This window comes from Limulus polyphemus, unplaced genomic scaffold, assembly GCF_000517525.1.
Source record: "Limulus polyphemus unplaced genomic scaffold, Limulus_polyphemus-2.1.2 Scaffold2006, whole genome shotgun sequence".
NCBI classification, from domain to species: domain Eukaryota; kingdom Metazoa; phylum Arthropoda; class Merostomata; order Xiphosura; family Limulidae; genus Limulus; species Limulus polyphemus.
In genome coordinates, this window is record NW_013667616.1 from 22,173 (window position 1) to 45,363 (window position 23,191).

Consider the following 23,191-nt stretch of genomic DNA (forward strand, 5'->3'; position numbering starts at 1 on the left):
GTGACACATCAGTGTGTCTGCAAACTTACAATGCTAGAAACCAGATTTCGAATACTCGTGGTGGCCAGAGCACAGATAGCCCATTGTGTAGCTTTGCGCTTTACCTCAAACAAACAAACATGTTTCCTTTGGTAGATACTATATTAAAATAGCGTCTGTTTTGGAAGGATAGGAGACTGCAATACCTATTGCTGGTGAAACTTATAATGTATTTATGTTACAGCCAACTAATGTTATGCGAGAACAAAGGTCATGAGGTGACACTGTCAACTGGGGAGAGAGTCAAGTCTATCTGTAGAATTGAAGTGCGCTGTTTGGAGATCACCGTGTTTTAATCCCACAGAGATCAAACCAAAGAGAATGAAAGCTGTGGGACTAAACACAGCCTGGTAGAAGTATTGGCCGTGACTTTGTATATGCAAATTTGTACGCTGTGTTTTCTTCTCTTTTTTTTAGTGTAGAAATAACGGTTTTGTTCATTTCGTCAATTGTCCAGTCTCCTTATTTCACATACACTAAGAAATTCAGTCAAGATATAAAAAAAGCAGTGATCCACATATTTCGCGATCAAATCTGCTTTTATTAGATAATCTAACTAACTGATACTTGTAGGGAAGTAAGTTCACAATACAACACTTGAAGTAAAAACAATGGTTTTTCAGAAATTAAGACAACTATTTGTCACAGGGTTGTTATACTGTGATTTTTCATTGAATCAGATATCATAAAACTAAAATATAAGTCCTCAAACTAGACAATATCACTCATGAACAAATAGGTATGTTAGATTGTTTTGGATTAATGAAAAAAGACAATTATCTATTTATACAAATATTATTGAATAATGCACATGCTGATAATAAATTAATAGCCCGGCATGGGCGCTCGACTCGAAATCTGAGAGTCGCGGGTTCGAATACCAGTCCCACCAAACATGATTGCCCTTTCAGCCTTGGGGCCGTTATAAAGTTTCAGTCAATCCCACTAGTCGTTGTTAAAAGAGTTGCCCAAGAGTTGGCGGTAGGTGGTGATGACTAGCTGCCTTTCCTCTAGTCTTACACTGCTAAATTAAGGACGGCTAGCGCAGATAGCCCTCGTGTAGCTTTGCGCGAAATTGAAAAAAAGAAACCAAACAATAAATTAATAAAACGGCACTAGAAATATGCGTACATTTAGTGTATTGTGCTGCCCTCTTTAGTTATAAAAATGAACGTAAAGATAATACCTTCACTTTCATACTCACAGATGGCAGCTCCTCTCTCGCTCTCTCTCTCTCTCTCTCTATATATATATATATATAACGTTTTCTGTACTATATCTTCCTAGCTCAAAGAAATTTTGAAATGAAAAAGATATTTTAATATTACACATTTTGTTGCCTATTTTAATGACAATATTCAAAGCAACAATACACATCTTTATGTTGTATTGTATATACACCCACATGCCATTTTCTTTAAGATTGATCGACAAGACTTTTTTTATCTTAAACATTACTTTTCATGTGATTTGATTTAACAAAACCAATAGTAATTACAGTTAATAACATATTAAACTTTTTGTTCTATATATTTAGTTATATTTAAAAAAACATAAGCAAAGGATTTTGAAAAGTTATCGATTTTAACTGATTATCTTGTTGATTGGTGGATAAAGTACATTTTAATGAGTTAAATGCGAATTTCAAATAAACTTACAGTAATTTAAGTCAGTGCTCGAATTTAGAGTGAACTGAAAGGAACGCAATTCAAAAGAAAGAAAACTTCAACTCTTGTTAACAGAACAACAAGAAAATAGGAAACTGGCTGTAAAATGCCTGATTGTGAGAACATACATCTGTGGGTAGATTTAAGGGCCCCTTTTAAACTTTTTTTTTTAAGAACTCAAGAGCTGATTTAAGCTATTAATGAGTATTTATACAATATTGAAAACTGACTTAATTAAAAAAAATGAAGTCAACTGCTTAGTTGTAGACTTGCATAGAAATCACATTTGAAGTAAAAAATATTTGTTTACCAAGAAGTTTCAAAAGTATGATTTAATCTATATAAGTATTATATTAAGCCACATTTAAAAGGGCTCAAAAATGAAGGAGGAATAACGAATTGGAAATCAGTACGTTGATGTACTAAATTTAAAAAAAAAAAATTTAATAATTGATTGTGAAGCTTTTTATTTTAAATACTTCGCCTTCCTTTCGTTTTGAGCCTTTTCAATCTTATCATTATGGATTGCAAAAATTCACGAGTTAATCTAACACTTTACGTTTACTTACAGAGCAGTCCTACCTTCGAAAAGCTTTTTGTGATTACTTCAAAGTAACGAAACATGGCTTTAACTAGTGTGTTGTAATCTTGTAAGGTTTTAACTCGTTGCTAATACCTCGTTTCCAATTATCAAATCGACTCGGCTACTTTTCACTAATAAATGTTCCGCTATCTGGTTAACCTCAAGGAAATTTCCGATCCTAACTAACTATGACCTATTTTTACATAAATCTGAAATAAGTAAGGTCTTGTTAAGTTTGTTTGATTGTTTGTAATTAAGCACAAACTACACAATGAGCTATCTGTGCTCTGCCTACCATGGGTATCAAAACCCGGATTCTAGCGTTGTAAGTCCTCAGACATACCGCTGTGCCACAGGGGAGCTTAAGTAAGGTCAATTTAATGAGTTTAAATTAAGTCAAATATATTCTCAATGACATATGTGAAACGATCAGCGGATTGTTTATTGTTCTTCTACTTGTTCTAGATCTTTATTTTTATGATTAACCATCTGTTTATACAAGTAAAAGACAGAGAGAAAAGAGCCAGCTGGAAAAAATACGTTCTCAAACTTTGTATAAAATTTTAGAATATTTTAAGCCAACCATTTGTTTTTGTCAGAACGCTTAATTAGAGAGCAAAAATAGATATTGAACGTGTAAGATACCAGACCCTCTATTTGCAATTTTGCATGGCCAGGGGGTTAAGGAGCTCGACTCGCAATCTGCGGGTCGCGGGTTCGAATCCCCGTCCCACCAAACTCGCCCGCCTTTTCAGCCGTGGGAGCGTTATAAGTGACGGTCAATCCCACTATTCGTTGGTAAAGGAGTAGCCCAAGAGTTGGCAGTGGGGGGGGGAGTGATGACTATCTGCCTCCCCTCTAGTCACCTATTTTTCAGCTTAACTATTTTCCTCTCAATTATTTTTAAGCAAAACCATTTGCCACGACAAACTAATTCTGCACTAAGACCATGCAACATTGCAGCTGCCTTAAGTCTTGGTACAGCTTGCGCGGAGTGTTTGTAATACAGATAGGCAGTTGGCCACTGGTAACTAAAGAAGGAAAAGCAAGAATCGTCAGTCTAGCGAACTAAATGTATGTTTTTGAAATTCCCGGTGAAGTTAGATAAATTATGTCCATGATTTCACTGCTGTAAATCTTAAATAATATCTATGTGGCCAATAGGATCTAATTATGAAAAGTGGTTGTCTGTACTGTTAGTGTAAAGCAACGAATTAAGGACATTTTTTTTAAACTGATTAGAAAACTCACTGTAGCAGCTGAATTATAGTTTTTAAAAGAAATGTTTGTATTCTTATTTTGCATATTTTTTAAGGCAACATTGTCATCTAGCCTTAGTTTTTGTTTGTGTTCTTGTTTTGGTATTGAGTTTATTGTTGCGCAATTCAGTATGGTTACAGCTTGTTTACAGTCGGGAAGCAAATACAGACTGTGATCATTAAGGCATAAAATAAATTAAAGCATTAAGACATAAAGGAATAAAGTCATAGAAGTATAAAGGTATTAATTTAGGAGATTATTGTCGAAAACATATTGTTCAATGTGTTGTACAAAGGAAGAATTTCCATGCGGGTGATCACTGTGGATATAACTCTTACTTAAATTCGCTAACAGGTTTTCAACATTGCATGTTGAAAACCTGTTAGCGAATTTACACAAATCACAAACCGTTTATTCTTTGTGTAAAAAGCACTGTCATTTATAATTTTTCACTGGAAATTTTCCAGTTTCTTTATCGGTCATTCAAAGCAGATAAACTACTTGAATCTATGTTTAACCAGAAACAGGTTGCACCTTAATTCCTTGAAACCACGTGCTTAGTGACGAATGTTGCAATGAATACATTTTTCTTATTGGGAATTCCCTTGTACCAGGGCAAATAAATTAAATACACTCCTCTATTCCTGAACAACTTTGAGGCATCCGATGTTTGTCAAAACCAAAAACTATCTGAACTAATTAAAGTTTACAATACGAGATGTATTTAAAAGTGAACAAAATTTGTGAATAACATATCCAATTTTTATTTAGTTGGAAACATCAAAACAGAGTACATAATATCTCCTAGCTCATGTTTCTTTGTGTGTTTCAAAGTTTTGCCGAAAGCTACACAACGGCTATCTGCTCATAGCTGTATCTAATTCTGAACCGAAATATTCTTTGTTTGAAGGCAGCTAGTCATCCCCACCCACCGCCACCTCCTTGGCTACTCTTTTACCAACGAATAGTGGGATTAACCGTTACATTTTTTACTTACGATCAACAGCCGTTTGTAGTCGCAAGTGTTTCTTTTGCATATATAAAAGATAATTTTTTTATGAGAGACAGGAAATGACTAGTTGCAGAGCACCGGAAGTATGTGTGCCGGAAGTATAAACCAACAGTCCACTGAGCGGACACGAGACTTCGATTGTATTGTTTAATTCCTTAGGTCATTGATTTCTGCTAAAGTAGGCAACTTGTGGGAGTAATACTCAATTACTTTAATACGTTCTTTTTCTTACATATTTGACACCAGAGGACGCTGTTTCTGTTGAAAACTTATCTTACAAGGAAATGTAAAAAACGATTAAAACGTGTAACGTGTTATCAGTTTTAAACCTTGGTGGACAGAGGACTATCCAGAGTGAGATACAAAGCTGTGGCTGGTTGAAGTAGCTGTTTAATTCCGTATATATCATGACAGGCAATGGACAGGTTCTGCGAGCTGGAATACTAAAAACATTTTTTGTAATGCTTCTTGTCGTGAACCCAATTTTCGGCGACATGTTCTTAAAGCCAATCCAAATCGGCCTTGGTAAGTGCTTTCAAATATTCTATTTAGGTTCTAAAACGTGAAAAAAACAACATAAACCTATACTGCTGGATAAGCAAGTATGTTTTAATTGTTATTTTTAGTTAAACAAAACATGAGTTTACACACTTCTTCAAGTATTTCCATTCAACTTTCATTAAGGTAAAGCAGAATCTGATCTACATTGCAGGTCAAAGTTTGGAAGCAACAAATGAATGAAGCGAAACTGTAAGTGAGAACAGTACTGTTTATTCTTCATCACTTTAATCCCTAGATTACTAAAATGAACAACATTGTACTCATCCCTAGTCCCCCTACACATCGCTTCCAAATTTTTATACGGTTACAGATGGTTTGTATTCACATATAAACATATATTTTAGGGAGTCAAAATTCGGTTCAGTTGTTGAATCCTGGAAGGTTCTTCCAAGCAGTGATTTGTGATGGCTAGGAAATGGATTTAAATCTCCAAATAAACATTACAATTTTAAACTATTATTAAACTGTAAAAATCTCCATATTAGCGAACAGATGTTGCTTGTTATGAATTACCTCACAGTTTGACTTTAAAACTTACCAAGCGAATTAATAAGCAATAAAATATTTTAACATTCATAACTTTCTTTACCTGTTTGAAAATCAGAGTAAATGTTAAATTAAATGTAGATTGCGCTTAACCCCAGCCGCTTTGAACAAATTTGGAAATCCTGTACCTCTTGATGGCCGTATTTAATCACAGCTAAGGTTACTTTTTACCTTGTATTGTAGTTTTTACCTTGAACTTCATTCATGTTTAATATAGATGATTAATATTTCTCAGAATATTCTTATAATGATTTTAAAAAATATTTTTGTCATATGCATCCTAAAGTATCTAGAATGATGATCAAGTTTATTTCAGACAATTTCAAAATGTGAAGCTAAAAACTTTTAATGTATAGTTACGACAACGGAAGTCACGTGACGCTGGTAATACGTCATGAGTTTCTAGAAGGATCATGACTTTTCTTGGCAACTCTAGTCTTTTCCAGGCGCCCTCTATTTTAATATATAAGCCTGGCAAATAAAGCGGGAATAGCAGATTGAAGAGAGATATAGAGACAGATAATTGAGTCAAGTGAGCGGTAGTGATTGTAAGTAAAGTGCGTGAATCGTTGTGAATTATAGCGCGTGTTTAAGATAAAGTGACTGTGAGAATTCTGTGTATTGCAAAGTTGTATTGAGAAAGAATAAACTAGTTTTATTTAAAAAAAACAACTTGTATCGCTGAAGTTTCTCGGGGAGAATTTGTACCGGAAATTAACAAACGAACAGAGACATAACAGTATGATTTATGGCAATTCAGAATCTTTAAGACGACCAGGGACGTGCAAAGTAATCTAAATTTGGCTTCTATTTTTGGTGGTGGGGTAAACACGCTCGCATGCTACATATATATACATATGTATATGTGTCATAGCAGTACACGCACGTACGTCGTATGCATATAAATTAACAGCATTAAATTAACGAAAATTACCGAATACGTATCCACAGCGTTATTGGGAGATTCGGACACCTGCTTGCCTCCCTTTATCCACGCCCTTGAACACGACACACCTTATTAGTGTTATATTTTAAACCATAGGATAGTTTTCTGTAAAACTGTGACTGATCTCTAACTGTAGAGCCAATGGTAGACTATGTGTATTACGTAAAAATTAAAATCAGTTTTTTGATGTTACAATGATAGAAATATTAATATACTGGACCATTTCTGTATACGAGGCTTCTATATCCCTCTAAATGGATTAGAGGTATTTTCTAATTTGTTATTTTTTGAATTTTTCTTCCTATGAGACACGAATAAATATTATTCATTATATTTGTTTGTTTTAGAACAAAACCACGTTGGACTATCTGTTGTATACGCTGCGAGGAATCGTATCCCGAATTCTCGTGTTGTAAGACTTTGGATTTACTGCTGTCTCACCGTGGAACTTATTCATTATAAGTAGATGAAGGAGTTAAGCCTAGTCACAGCTTGTTTACGTGTTGCCACTATTTTCGTGGATATAATAGTATTGCAGTGTACCAGTTGATTGCATAGGGTAAAGCATATAAATGTTGTCCATTAACGATTAACAAAAATGATAAAACATGTCGAACTTGATATGTTACATGACTGCATATTATTAATTCGGATTTTCCTGGGGATGGACATGGTCTCTAGGGTTCAGAGTTTATGTTCGGTTGCCGAAAATCACGCTCCACACTTTAGAGCCATGGTTATCTCATGAGAATGGCTGTAAAATCCCACTATTCGATTGGCGATGGGCACTGTTGAATGGCTGCATTTTCTCTAAGCAATCAGTTCAAAGATAGAAAATTGATGCAGACAGCACTTGTTCAGCTTTGCGCGAAAATGCGAAAAACAAACCAGTTTACTTTCTTTCTCTTTTTTGAAGACTATATTATGATTTTTTAAACCAATCTTTATAGATATAGTTAATTAAAAACTATGAAAAATTTGGGATTTTTTTATATAATTGTTCCTTTTTCAGGTCGCTGTATCGATGACGATTTTGTTCCCCATATGGTTGGCGACACATGGTATGATGACAAGAAATGTCAAATGCTAACATGTATCTACATCGAAGGTTTCCTGTACATTTCTGGATATGGGTACGTATCTAATGCACCACATTTAAAAGTAACACGTATAAACTGTTATATCACAAGGACATACCAAGGTTTTACTTTTTGTCCTATCGTGTGATATTTTCTACAGGTTGTTGTCGAGTGACTAGTTTTTGAAGCTCTTCGAGGGAGTTCATTGTTACTGCTAATGTCTTAAAACTTTAGAGAAAGATGAATTAGCACGATGTTTGACCAACTTTATAACAAATATCTAAAAATTAGTAGCGATATTAAAACAAAAGAATAAAGAAGAAAACAATAAACATACTAGCTCACACAGGAAATCAAACAACTGACAACTTAAGAAATACCAAGTCTCTGGCTATGTCGATAAAAACTATTCTGAGTTTTGAAGTACCTAAATGATGCTGTTAGAAACTATAGTTTTCAGCTGATAAGAACCCTGGGATGGAATGAAGTTGTATGTTTCTAATGTTAGTATAAAACTACTTATAAAACCCATGATTAAGCCAACTGAATGTGAGATCCGCACGAAGAAGTTAGAAGTTAGTGTGTCAATAACAGTGAAAGGTTATTAATCCTTTTATACTTTTGTTAAAAACATTTCACCAGTATATATATATGTCATATTATATTATAAAGAAACTTAAAATGCATTAGTAGATTGAAGAAAACCTTACAGACTGATGGTCTGAATATTTCTACTGAAAGTTGAATACTTTCAAGCCTCACCACATCGTTACAGTCTATGTCACCACTTCCGGTCAGACTATCTGAGAACCGTGATGCTTCACCACATCCTTACAGTCCATGCCACCACGACCGGTCAGACTATTTGTGGACCGTGATGCTTCACCATATCTTTGCAGTCCATGCCACCACGACCGGTCAGACTACCTGATGACCGTGATTTTTGACACAAGACCTGCAACGTAGATTTCATTGCAAAAGACTTTGTCATAAGGCAGCCATGTCTAATGCACACCACTATTCCCTGTATGCTTTTCGTGATTTATCAAAAGCATGAGGATGACAGTTTTCACAGCGCATGTTTGAACAGGCCGTTTGCGCAGAAATCCATAGAATTTGCGACTTGACCATATGGAAATTCATGAATATCTTTCATTCTCGAGCTTTTTGAGGTATGCAACGGTTGAACGGGAGGTATGACTGGAAACCTTATTTTAGTGATCTCATACCCTGTTGACCTCGTTTCCAGACAGAAATCCTACTGAAATATATTCGCGGATTCTTACTTGTTAAAAGATGCCACACTTTGCTTACCATGGCTGTGGTACGACTTGTTGTAGATCTTTTTCTGGATGATTCTGGTACCTAAAGTTGTTTTGTATTCTTTTATTTTCCAATGCCATTAAATAAAAGGGGGTATCTCCTTCTTGGAAGTTTTAAATTCCCGATCTAACCCGTTCTTATGATTTGAGCATATGAATATTTTGCGTCGGAAAAGGCTGTTACCAAAACGATCGATTTTCAATGTCACTACTTATTAAACGCCAAACAATGTCAAAAGTGGAGTTCTAATAAAAGCCGTTTCATCACGACTGTATATATCGGCTCTAGTGGTCACTTAACCTACTGGTTTGCATACTGAAGATAGTTTTAATATGCTGCTCATGACCCTGTGTCAAACTTTGCTAAGTTAAACTAGTTACGTGTTTGGCAGTTTTCCAGTTTCTGTAACATATTACAACGTTATTTTAAAGTCAAAGTGCAAATGACGTAAGACGTATTTGCAATGTCTGTCACGTGGTTAACGTGGAAGAGATTTAAAAGATAATGCAAGGAAATAGGAAAAAGCTTTTCGCATCGTAAAAATAAAAATTGATTATGAATTTTACAATGATTGGAGAATTCGTACTTTATTAAAGCTATTTAGAGCTTAATACTTTAAAACGCTCCTCAAACACACTTTATAACATAAAACGAATTCCTTTTGGAGTAAGTGATTATTCTCACATGCAAAACGATTTTTTAGGAGATCCCAACCTTTTTTCACAGATTCCTAAGAGTTTAAAGAAACATTTAAATAACATTTACGTAAGAAAGTAATATAAAGTCTTGAGTTTGTGTACATCAAAATTGTTTTAATGCTCACTTTCCAAGATTTTGTGGTATTAAGTAGTTTAAATACTGTGACTGATCTTCGAAGAGAAAGTCATTTACGATATTGTGTGAAAATGCTTGGCCATAAAATCATGTGCAATGTCGAGGTGATTCATGTGCAATGGCTTTACATTCTGATTATGCATGTAAACAAATAATATAGATTAATAAGTTCATAATATAAATAACAAACGTTGAAAAGTACTTTGAGATTATTTAGAAATAACATTGATGAATGAACTAGTTTTTACTATTATCAGACATAGTGCTGTTGTTACAGACCGCTGAGGTTAATTTTTAAATATTAACTTTTAAATTGTGTTTTTCCTTTAAATATTGTAATATTTTGGAATTTTGGAAGAAAAATAAGAAACGAGGAAAAGTTTTTTTTTTTCAGTTAAAAACAAATATCTGAAACAAGGTATACAATGAACAGGTTTTTAAGTATCCCCAATTTCACCACAAAGTGTAAGATACAAATCACATTTATTCGGCTCTATTATGGGATTTAACAAACAAACATAGAAATAAGCCTATTTAATTACAGTTAAATTAAACCCAACTGTCAATTTTGTAGGTGACTTTTAACACGTATGAGGTATACAAAAAGTTAGAAACGTAATATTAAAACCATTCTGAATATGCAAATAAATAAGTTACATGACAACCACAGCCACTATAAAGTCGCGGTGGACGGAATGTATCAGAACTATATTTTATGAGTGGTGAAAGCTGTCCACGTGCTCTAGACAACAGTACGCAACGTAATCAAGAAAGATCGCCGTCTGAAAACGAGGTCAACAAAGTATGGGGTTACCGAGATAAGGCTTCCAGTCATGCCTCGCATTCAACTGTCACTTACCTCAAGCAGCTGGGTAAAGAAACGGCTATTTACAATGTCCCATACAAAGACATACCAGTCAAGTAGCTGGACACAAAGCTTGTGGATTTCTGTGCAATCGTACTTTTGAAATGAGAACTGTGAAATCATCGTCCTCATACACTAGATGGCTTATAGATAGCAAGCAGAGAGTGGTGATGTGCTTTGAAACCGACAGATTTATGGCGAAGCAGCTTACGATGGAATCTACGATGCAGGACTATTGTCAAGATTCACGGTCGCCAGATAGAACGTGACTGGACGTGGCGACATGTGCTATAATGATATGATGAGACTCCAGATTTGTTTTAATATAAGGTATTCATTCTCTATATAACAATATAAATAATGTTGTGGTGGTATAAACTGTAAAATATATTGATTTAAAGCTATTGCACACTTTTTGTTTTCAATGTTCCCTAGTTTTTTACTCTGATAGCTATAACTATTAGTTGGAAAGTTTTGACATTAGTTGGCTTTGGCCAGAGATTATATATGTTAGTATATATTATTTTAGAACTTTTCTTTGTTTAAAATTAGCTATTTAATGAGTACATCTTATCTTTATCAAGAATCACATAAAAATTCAACTTTTCTGTCATGAAGAAGAGAGTTTTTTTTTAATTACGCACAAAGCTACACAAGGGCTATCTGTGCTCTGCCCACCATGGGTATCGAAACCCGGTTTCTAGCGTTGTAAGTCCGCAGACATACCGCTGTGCCACTGGGGGCAAAAGAAGAGAGACTAATGTACTTGTTTGTTAGTTTGAGTAGGTAAAAGTGTAAATCTTTTTGTTGTGAAGCTCAAAGAGTATGCAATGGGCTATTTGTGTTCTGTTCACCGCGGGTATGGAAATCCGATTTTAAGTATTATTATTAGACCTCATGCTTACAGCTGAGGCACAAGAGGGCCAGATTGTAAAAATGTTTTCTTCACTCTTGGGCAAATAGTTAAGATATTTTTTTCCCACACAAAACAGCCCCCCAGTGGCACAGCGGTATATCTGTGGACTTACAATGCTAGAAATCTGGTTTCGATACCCGTGGTGGGTAGAGCACAGATAGCCTTTTGTGGGTCTTTGTGCTTAACTTAAACATTCAAAACAACGTTTTATATGTTGCTAGAGCTTAAATAAAGTAGGATGGGAAAATGGTCATTAGAACATTTTTTTCTCGTAGTTTTGATGTGATGCTGCTCATTTTTTCAGACCATTGTGAGCGTATATTTTAATTTTTAAAAAACAACAACAAAAAAAGCATAGAGCATCTGGAAGTAGTGATAAAACCAATTTCTGCTCCACGGTACAACCAAACGGAACTTAATTTTCAGATTACCCTGTTTTATGTTTTATTCAATTTCCTATTTATTTATTTTTTGTTCCTTCCGATGCAGATGCGGAAGAATTGGATATTCTCCAGGGTGTCGTGTCGTTAAAAGAAAAGGACATTATCCCGTTTGTTGTCCAACTGCGAAGTGTTCATAATTAAAGTAGCTGCTGTCATCTAGTGGCCATAGTTGAAACCTTAAGAATATTACTATCAAATGGTATATATGTACGAATCTTATATTTTTGCGTTATTGTAATCCAATTCCCGAAATTATTTATATCTTTAAAACGTTCATTATGCTTTATGGTTAACTATTTGAAGAAGAAAAGCACAATGTTGACAGTACTGTGTTGAATATACGAACTATAGAAACATGCCATGATTTGTGGTTAAGTACTCTGAAAATAATGAATAAAACATTAGTGAAAAAATACAGTAAACGGAACAAACTGTCAGAAGTCTGACAGTTTGTTCCGTTTACCGTGGCTTTTTCACTAATTGCTGTACACGATATTGTGTTCTTTTATTATGAATAAAACATTACTAAAGATATTTTTCATTTCTGCATAATTATCTTACATTTATTTTTTTTCATCAAGTTCTTAATACACAGAAAAACAAATGAGAAATTAAACAAAATTTCTTGAACTCTAAAAAACAATTGAGATAAAGATTTTTATTATACACAATGTGTAGTAAAGTTTTCAGCACTTTTTGGCTACTGAGGGTAGTAATAACACCAGAAAACGTAATTCCCTACCCCAAATAAACGATGTTAGACTTCTCAGTCACCAAGAGTGTCAAGATGCTTTTGAATAAGAAAAAACATTCTGAATAAAAGTAGCTCCTCCCAATTTCTTAGCATCATCAACAAACTTGAAATATTACTGCCCAAGTTACAAATAATTGTTGATGTTTATAACAAATAATATAGCTATTAAGCCAGCGCCCTCTAAAAACCCTCTGGTCGCATCATCACATCACTTTTCAAAGTCATTGTATTCTAGTCCAAACACAATACTGGAAACCACGTCTAAAGCTCCAACAAGCAAGAAAAATACTGTTCTGAAAAATGCCTATAATTCTTAATTCAAAGCCAATCTTCGAAATGCTTTTCTAAGTAATTTTGTGACAATGGTTTTTAAACACTTTGTTATGAAATTAAAAGGCTCACACCTTTCTCATTTTATCCTCTCTGTTTAAGTAAAAGAGACCACACTGACATTGTTCAACAACAAAAGGTGTAGAGAAAATGTTTAAAAAATTGCATTTAAAGTCCATACCATCTCTTTAATAACTGGTTTCGAGGTTTATTGTAAATTTCTTCAGGATAAGGAGCTTTATTTTAAAGAAGTTGCCTAAATTCTTCTAAAACAATCTTTTCTTTAACAAGTACAATTTAGGGAAAAAGCTTTTTCACTTCTTAGAAAAATTGGTCTTATTTGGAATCCAATCTTTTCTTGTCAGTAAAACTGTAACTATAATCATGTATAAATTTAACCATGTTGCCTACCTGACTATAATCATGTATAAATGTAGCCTAAAATAACCAATATTATTTCTTTTTTTTTCAGTGACAAATGCATAAGAACTGCTGTTCCAGTTAAAATCGAAGATTTGAGCAAAAAAATAAAAAAATCCATAATCTCTCTTAACTTGGACACTTAGCTAGAAAAAAAAAATAGATAAACCTCGAAATACTCCATTCTGGTAGTAAATTTAAAATACGTGTGAAATAAGTGTTTTTTTATTTATTTATTTCTCTTTTCTCCTATTCATCTATTTAAGAAAAAGGTTTTGGTTGGAACGAGATTGACTGATTTTCAGCCATAGCTTGATCGAACTTACATCATTATTCCAAGTTTCACTCTTCAAATCTAGATTAGCCACCCAATATTTCCGTCCGAAATTATCTTCAAGTTTCGGAAATTGTCTTTTCTAAGATCTCGGACAAGTTATAATATCATGTCGCTGGTTTTAATAAAATCACTAAAAGTGATAGTGCTGTGATTGATAGTGTTCGAGTGCACTATCACAACTACACTTATAAGCATATCTTTTACAGCGGAAAGAATAAGTGTAAAATAACGTCTCCCTCAAGATTCAACCACTCATTATCCTAAAATAATAAATCTACTTCCATTGACAATATATGTGATCTGTCTAGATATAATATTCCTATTAGTGTATTTATTTATTTCAGAAATTCCAGTAAAGCTATAGAAGGGTTATCTGCGCATTATCTGTCCCTAATTTTGAACTAACAGAATAAAAAGAAAGCAGCTAGTCAACAGCACCTACCGCCAATTCTTGGGGGACTGTAACCAAATAGTGGGATTTGACCTTCACTGATGAATTCTGGGGGTCCAGTTGTGTTTATTCATATCATCTAATGTTATTAATATTTTATCTTGGAACACTGCACATTAATATAATAATAACTCTCTCTCATTAATTAACAGTTTTTAAGATATTTTCAGTATTTACAATGATTATTGCATACAGTAAAGAAAACAGTCATGTTTGGTATAACCACAATTAAGCTTTTGATTAAACTCTTTGAACAATTTGTAAATTTAAACAAAATTTTGAAACTTTTCAAAATAGATTTATTTCTAAAATATAAAACCACTTTTTGTGTTTCGGATATTCGCGCAAAGGCTATACATGCTCTACCTACTGTGAATATTGCAACTCGATTTTCAGTGTTATAGGCCCTCATATTTACCGCTAAGTCAGTGGGGAGTTGTACTGATAGACTAGAGGGAAATCAGCTAGTGAACGGCACTTACTGTCAAATATTGAGTTACTCTGTTCAAATAGTGGGATTTGGCCATCATGCAACCCTGTCTTCAATGTGCCAAGCACATTTTTGCAACCCTCAGATTCACAGTCGGACACTTTAATGGAACTCAATGTTTTGAATGGGTCTTATTATATACAGATTCAATGAGTTGATAAAAGGGGTTATGTGCCTTTAGATAGGTTAAATCTAAACAGCCACTCACCACACACTCTTGTAAAAACTCTGGAACGAGGATATTAGACGCCGACCGACTGTATTCTAAGAAAATAGGATATAAATGTATTCAGTGCAAATATACACTGATTGGCCACTTTGATAGAACCACTAAACATTAGTATAAGATATGATGTGTTAGGTCAGTGCATACAAAAACAAGGATGTAGTCATTCCATCATTAGTTTGCAATAAAATACATAAAAGCAAAATATCTCTCTAACTTGAATGTATATATATAGGAAGAGCTATCTACTCAAATACGAGTTATTTGATAGACTGTTCAAACAGTTGTGTACTCAAGGTCCATCAGTAGCGGCAATCGAAAGAAAATACTTCTGCCGCTAGGAAAAACTGTAGCTCCCAGCAACCGGTGTTTGACAAAAATAAAATACTAGAGAACAGTCCTTTTCAATTGACCAATTCTTTCAAAAGTAACAGTCAATAGTAGTAACCTGAAAAGAGAATTGAAATCGTAGGGCAATGGAAAACTGCTTATCTTAGGTGCAAACAGGAAAACACACCACACGGTGTTTCGAACACAAAATATATACTGTGAGTGAATAAAGTGTGTAATATGGTTTGACAGATGCCTCGCGTTTCACTTTGTATTGTACTGCCGGTAGAATATAAAATATGAAAAAAAAAGAAACTAAAGAGGCACTGGATCCTGTTTGTGTTGTTCAAGGTGCAAGCTGTTGGAGGTGGTGTGATGGTATACGGAATGTTCTTGTTACTGATCGCTTCCACTGTGTTGGATAAGGGTGCTTTCATAACAATAATGAAACAAGTCATCAGGTTCGTGTTTTCAAAATTTGTTCGAGGAGGAATGAGAAGAACTTCAATTTTCTTCCTTCGGCAACCGAACTACCATATTTCAATTGGATTAAGCATTTTTGGAATAAGGTTGAACGTCGAATTCGCCACTTTAATTTTCCCATATCTTTTGATAATTAAAAGCATAATGCTTTTGAGGTTTATATAGTAGAACTATAAACTTTATTACGACACTCTGGAAGTGAAGCTTAACTAAAATTACCTTTTTTTAAATAAATATCAATTTAAAAATAAGACGCTCAAAATACGAGTAAGGATCTAGGAAGATGGAGAAAACTATGAATTTTTAAATAAACCATTCACACTAGTATTTCTAAAAAGCGTAGAAATATTTGTCTAATAAAGAAACCAAATTTAATCGATCATCGCAATTTTCAGTTTTTTGAAAAACACATTTTCAGATAACAGCAAAATTTATAAGCAAAACTAGAACACACTGAAGGTTTAGAACGCTAAAAACCGGGTTTTGATACCTGTGATGGGACAGAATAATACCCCTTTGTGTAGCTTCGTGCTTAACATTAAATAAATAAACAAACAATATTTATAACCAAAAACATTGTCAATGATCTCTTTTGAATTGTTAGATAAGAATTCTTATAGTTGGAAAGCATTCATTGTTGAATTTTAAACTCATGATAAAATTCTGTCATATTTAATTTTGGCCGAAATTTAAGTAACGTGTCCACGAATTAAACTACTTTTATATTTATTTACATACTTTTATAAGTGTTTATTTCATTTAAAATTACAAAGCAAGATGCCCATTATACACTTTATTTGACATGATCAACAACCTCAGTTCGAAACTTTAAAGAAAGTTAATACATATACAAATATGCCGAAATCAATATTTAAACGTGTCTTGTTGTACACAATAGATATTTAATAACTTACACCGTTGAAGCAATTAGCATTTATGTTTCTATAGAACATGGTCTGCAATTTCATGATTTTAGGTTATACGTCATAAGCTCATTACTTTAGTCGGTACACAGTATAGGATAGGTAATACTACAAACAGTTTGATCTTCGGCATGTTATATTCTCAATAAGATACAGAGAAACAATTAAGTTGACGTTTATGAGAAGTACAACAGAGATACTCTAGCTCTTTTTAAATATTACAATATTTAACAAGTTAAAATACAAGCAATACGTATATGTTCATAAAACAATCCAAACACTTTTATAACACATATTTGGCAAATAAAATTTTACGAGCCGATTGTTAAGAGCTTGACATAGATGGCGCTTTAATTATTTTGTAAAGATTATATAACAAATCAAATTAAAACAGCCTGATATGTGTGTGGTATAAATCTATAAATTACAAAGCACACTTTAACATTATATACTAAAAACTTACTCATACACCATATATAGGTATCTATATTATAATTCCTGTTGACAATCCCCACGCCTTATACCAATATAACTGAATTTTTGGCAGAAGCTACATGTAAAAAGCTCCTTTACATTTTACAATCTTATAACAAACACCATAAAATATCGTCGAACGAAACTAAAACTGTACAAACATACAGTACCGGTGACAAGCCTGAGCCCAACTAAAAATATCAATAATTTTGATATAAAATCTTGTAAGATTTGGATCAAAAATTAAAAAATAAGAGCGGTGTGTCTTTTGTTTGTCTATTGTGTTACATCCAATAAATACAATAAAACAACAGTTCGATTTATAGATATTATCACAACATACTCGCACATCATCTGCATACTATTATGTGTAAATTGGGGTTGATTCAGGACAATATCTAAGTAATTAGACGTTAAGTTTTCACAGCTGTTTTAAAACACCAACACTATTGTTTTGATTCGGTTAATTACAGTAAATGACTAGTAAAGTGCCATTGACACTCAAATAGTTCCCAAGTTTAATCATAACTAAAACAAAGCAAAATAATGTAAAATTATTTACATAATGAAAATAGAATTCAACTGCATATTGTCTTACATATATATATATATCAATTAAATATAGTAGTTGGTAGTTTGTTTTGTGGCTTCGTTTTTTGATTTTGGTTTTCTTTCTATCTCTATGATATCATATTTGATCTAGCGATGCCAAATAATTTCTGGGATTACAATAGAGGGAAAATGTTGCTAATATCTGTGTTAAAAAGATAATTCGTGTTAATTACGGCACATTGATTTACATAATTGTGAATGCCATTTTATTATGACATAATGATAACTAATAACCTATAAATGAATCTATATGATTTTTCCTTCTTTTACAAGCACAAAACTTTCGTAGTCGTGCAATATTTATACATTTTGATTGGTTCTCGTATTTGTCAAGACGACTGACATCATTCAGTACTTTGAAGTCATTCTTTTCTCGGTAGTAACGCACAGTACTTTCGAAAATGGCTTTGTTGGGGTACGTCATCACGGTCAGTAGGTAATCTTCAGGAGCTGATACTTTATCATCATGTTTCATATCACGATTGTTTACATTTTTAATGTGTTTTTGAAACTTAAGTATCTCCTCATTGGCCACAGATACTCTAGACTCCACCACGAGCGCAATACTTAGAGGTTCACATTTGTTCTTGTACTTTTCCAGCCATTGGTTAATCGTATCAAGTAAAGCTCTTGCTGCTTTGACAACAATCGAATTTGTGGTTTCTACTTCCTTATATACATTGCACGTGCACCAGTGAGGCAGAATAAAGGCAGTGTTGCAAGTTCTGTTAACAGGTATTTCGTCGAACAAACTAATTCCTTTATCTGTTGAAAACGGTACATGAGGCCCTCGTTCTACGTCGTTGGTAAGTTTCAACAAGTGAACTAACGTTGCATGCAGATCAAAAGGCGTTGTCAATCGTCTCTGATTTTTGTAGATATTTTTTGATATTTGTGGGTACTTTAAGAGGAACCATCGCGGTAACATTAAAAATATAAAAGGCATTCTTTCTTCTAGTTTCCCAATGTATTTTATGCGTATCTTTCCGAAGCGTATACCATGGTCACTAAAGAAGAAAAATAACGTGTTATTAATAACACCTTTGGCGTGCAAATGTTTCAAGAGTTGAAATGTTGGTTCGTCACCATAGCCAGCATTATTCAGGACATCGTGCGTAAGGCGTGTAATAAAAGCAAACATAAAAAATTTTTTGTCTGACATAGTACTAAGAAATTGTTCGACATAATTATACACTACTTTTATTTCCAGCTTTTCTTGAACACAGTGTTTTCTGCTATTCTTCCTGACATCAGATTTTTCAAGAGCAAGAGCGAAAGGTCGGAAATAGTAATCAGTTGGAGGATGTTGGAATCCGTTTTTCAGATAATTGAACGTTGCTATAGTTGGAGCGTCTTCTGCGAACATGGTTCTGTAGCCCCTTGCCGCGTAATCTTTCCAAATGAAATGAAGCTTGTCGAAAAACATATTTCGATTTGTTTCATTCCAATAATACTCAACAAAATGACCAGTAAGAAGAGGTACAAGATTAGGGAATGTATTGTCTCCAACTTTAGTGTAACCAAAGAGCTCTATTGGGTTTAAAACCTCGTGAAGATAATTATTAGTTTTCTTGAAATGTCTTAAAAAGTTTAGTTTAGAAACTGAATCAATACCAATAAACATTACATTTAAATTATTTGGGATTGGAAACATTTTGCTATTTCTTTGACATTTTCTCTCAACTTTTTTTTTTATAGGTGTGAGAGGGATATACTCCTTGTGTAGCTTATTTTGGTTGTGATTACATTGTACAATGATAAATTCTTCACTAATGGATATCCCGAAAGTCAGGGTTTTAGACTGCCCTAACTTAAAACTGTTATCAGTTCTACTTGCTGGTAGTTTAGGATCACGCACAATTGGTTTATAGGAGCATGAAATATTTGTGGAAAATAAACCGTAATATTTTTTAAGAATACTTTCATTTATTTCAAGGTGAGCATTAGGCTTAACTTCAATAAAAGACGGCTTTCCTCCACATATTGTTTTAGCAGAGACATTTGTATAGTATTGTATGATGGTTGGATCAAAAGGACTGAACTTGGGAATCTGACATCCAAGAGTATCAATGAGATGGCTCTTACTGTAAGTTAACTTCTGATCAGACTCAGAAGAAAAGAATAACTTCTGAGGACGATTGTTAGTAAAAATCTGAATAAGTATCATTACGAAAGCGGCTAATATTAAGCAGAACAGAAGTCGTTGCTTAATCATGGCTGTTGGTTCAGTGCCTGATTAATTATTTTACGTACCTCCCTCTGTAAAAATAAAATTAAGTAATATAAATAACTATGAAAAATACATATAATATATTTCCGTAAACTTTTCCACTATTGAAAAATATTTTTCATTTAATGTTTTATATTATCTATTAAAATCGAATCGAAATGAAAACACTGCAGAAGCTACAGATTATTACAAAACTTTACAGCATATAAAATATTTTGTCTCTATCGCATAATCTAAATATCTAACAGTAAGAATGGGTGACAATAAAAAGAACTGGTGGCAATATCTTGAAGTAACATCCAAAACTTTTTTAAAAGCTTTATTGGTTTATACCTTGGAGTCTATTTCGTATTTTCGGTATTTCTAGCAAAATATGTCACTTCATTAAATAGTATGCTTTAGTATTATTATTTGCGCAACTCCACGCAATGTGCTACCTACGCTTTGTCTACCGCGGAGTATTGTAAGTCAGTAGTCAGTAAACTTATCGCTGACCCAACGGTGGACAAACGGTGTGCATCTATAACCAAAATACAATGACGACGAGTTAAACAATAATTTTACCAAGTGTAATTTTTAAATAAGAAACGCAGACTAGAAAAAAATCGAAACAGTTGAAAAAAATTATTGTGGAGAACTCTTAACAAAAGACAATTCATAGTAACGTAAAACACGTTTTATTATGTTTTCGGCATTAATAATAACGTACAATGTTTCGACCTACTTACTTAGATCATCATCAGGTGTAAAATATAGCAAAATAACATTGTAATCGATAGAAATAACAACGAGATTAGCATGCACTAATATTATACGCTTAGTAACACTATCGAGGCGAGTAAAGGAAGATAATTTTCTAAACTAAAATTGTCCATCAATGAAAACAGATTAAAATAACCGTATCAAAAATGCATTCATAAAGCACATTCACTGGCCTATGCACCAAATTTAATAGTTTTTACCACATTCTCTCACATACGTAATAGCACATTCACTGGGCTATTCACCAAATTTAATAGTTTTTACCACATTGTCTCACATACGTAATAGCACATTCACTGGCCTATTCACCAAATTTAATAGTTTTATCACATTCTCTTACATGCGTAATAACACATTCACTGGCCTATTCACCAAATTTAATAGTTTTTACCACATTCTCTCATATACGTAATAGCACATTCACTGGCCTATTCACCAAATTTAATAGTTTTTACCACATTCTCTCATATACGTAATAACACATGCACTGGCCTATTCACCAAGTTTAATTCACATTCTTTTACATACGTAATCTAGTAACATAGCTGCTTAACAGAACCTACAGCCTATGCTCTATTTTTTATTTCTCCCTACATTCCGAAATCTATTTTATTCAGAGTCAACTTATTGGCTGTAATGAATCCTCCTAACTGTAGGTGGTAGCTCAAAGGTAAGTTATATTCAAGAAAACAGCAGTGCAGCCCCAAATACCATTTAAAATAAGTTTCATTAAAAATAATCTTAAAACACAATTTTATTACATTGAGAACTAAAGGGGTACTCAGTAGAGAGAACACCTCCGCCACGTAGCGTTGATCCTATTCGGCCCTCAAGAAATATGAAAATGTATCTGTATGTCCGTCATTATCAACGGACCATTTTTGGCAGGATAATGATCATTTTTAACTGAGTTATAGAACAAAAGTAGTGTGAAAAATTGGGCCAATTGTTAACAGATAGGGATTTTTTGGATTTTCATAATTTTACTGTGACCTTGACCCTTCAAAAACTAATCCCTTCTAAGGTGGGTCATAGTCCAAATCCATTCAGCTGTTTCGAGAAATCTTGCTGACAAACACATACACACAGGGGTAAAAATATAACCTTCCTATACCTTCGGTGGCGAAGGTTATAACGTTTAGAATATAGGAATGTGGTTTTTAGCTAAGTCTTAATGATTAAATAATAATAAAAAAACAACACGAAATTTCATTTTCCCATTATTAATGCTAGAATAATGCATCTTAAGTATGAATAAATATCTAATGTAGTTCAAACAAGCACGGGAACAAGTGACAGTTTTCATCATCTGAAGTTAAGTGTTGAATATCAATGGATATTCATAGGAAGCAGCAAACAACGCAATTGGTTTCATTATTGCATCCACAGATGGTAAGAAAGTGTTTCACAACAACAATAAAGTGTCGTGAAAACGTAGCTTAGATTTTTCACATCAACAATAGGGTGTCGTGATACCTCTACTTGATTGTATCATATTAACTATCATGTGTTGTGAAATCTCGGTTTGAGTGTTTCATAACAACAATAAGGTGTCGTGAAACTTCAGTTTAGGTGTTTCATATCAGCAATCGGTTGTTGTGAAACCTCGGCTTAAATGTTTCATAACGACAATTAGGTGTAGTGAAACCTCGGTTTGATTTTCTCACATCAACAATAGGGCGTCATGAAAACTAGTCTTGATTGTGTCATATTAACAATAAGGTGTCGTGAAAACTAGGCTTGATTGTGTCATACTAACAATAAGGTGTTATGAAACCTTGGCTTGCTTGTGTCATATGAATAATAGTGTGCCGTGAAACCTCGACTTGATTGTGTCATATCAACAATAGTGTGTCACGAAACTTCGGTTTCATTGTGTCATGGAACCTCGATTTGAGTGTTTCATATCAACAATAGTGTGTCACGAAACTTCGGTTTCACTGTGTCGTGGAACTTCGGTTTGAGTGTTTCATATCAACAATAGAGCTTCGTGAAACCTCGGCTTGATTGTTTCATAACACCCTATTGTTAATATGACATTCTTGGCTTGATTGTGTCATATGAATAAGTGTGTCGTGAAACCTCGACTTGATTGTGTCATATCAACAATAGCGTTTCATGAAACCTCGGTATCACTGTGTCGTGAAACCTTGGCTTGAGGGTTTCATATTGACAATAGGGTGTTGTAAAATCTCGGCTTGAGGGTTTCATATAGACAATAGGGTGTTGTAAAATCTCGGCTTGAGGGTTTCATATAGACAATAGGGTGTTGCGAAATCTCGGCTTGAGGGTTTC

The 23,191-nt window shown here is 33.7% G+C and overlaps 2 protein-coding genes across 5 annotated transcripts in view; one reads left to right on the forward strand and one right to left on the reverse strand.

Moving 5' to 3' along the window:
• LOC106465635 (toxin-like protein 14) overlaps positions 1–12,515 on the forward strand; it is a 32,314-nt gene extending 19,799 nt beyond the window's left edge. Inside the window, exons 1-4 of one of the 4 annotated variants that reach the window (XM_022393570.1) lie at positions 3,348–3,363; positions 4,808–5,086; positions 7,627–7,747; positions 12,121–12,515. In XM_022393570.1, coding sequence (XP_022249278.1) covers positions 4,969–5,086; positions 7,627–7,747; positions 12,121–12,211 — 330 coding nt within the window. In that variant the 5' untranslated portion in view covers positions 3,348–3,363; positions 4,808–4,968 and the 3' untranslated portion in view covers positions 12,212–12,515. Of the gene's footprint in view, positions 1–3,347; positions 3,364–4,720; positions 5,087–7,626; positions 7,748–12,120 lie in introns of those variants that run through there. The other 3 variants (XM_022393569.1, XM_013925870.2, XM_022393571.1) reach the window with 3 other exon arrangements.
• Positions 12,516–18,130: 5,615 nt separating this feature from the next.
• LOC106465633 lies at positions 18,131–20,071 on the reverse strand. The gene has a single exon (XM_013925867.1). It carries the CDS (start codon positions 20,069–20,071, stop codon positions 18,131–18,133), a length of 1,941 nt encoding a protein of 646 aa, XP_013781321.1.
• Between the last annotated feature and the right edge of the window lie 3,120 nt (positions 20,072–23,191).

Excerpts from the sequence above, each read along its gene's own strand:
- LOC106465633 (XM_013925867.1), bottom strand. The coding sequence starts at position 20,071 with ATGATACTTATTCAGATTTTTACTAACAATCGTCCTCAGAAGTTATTC.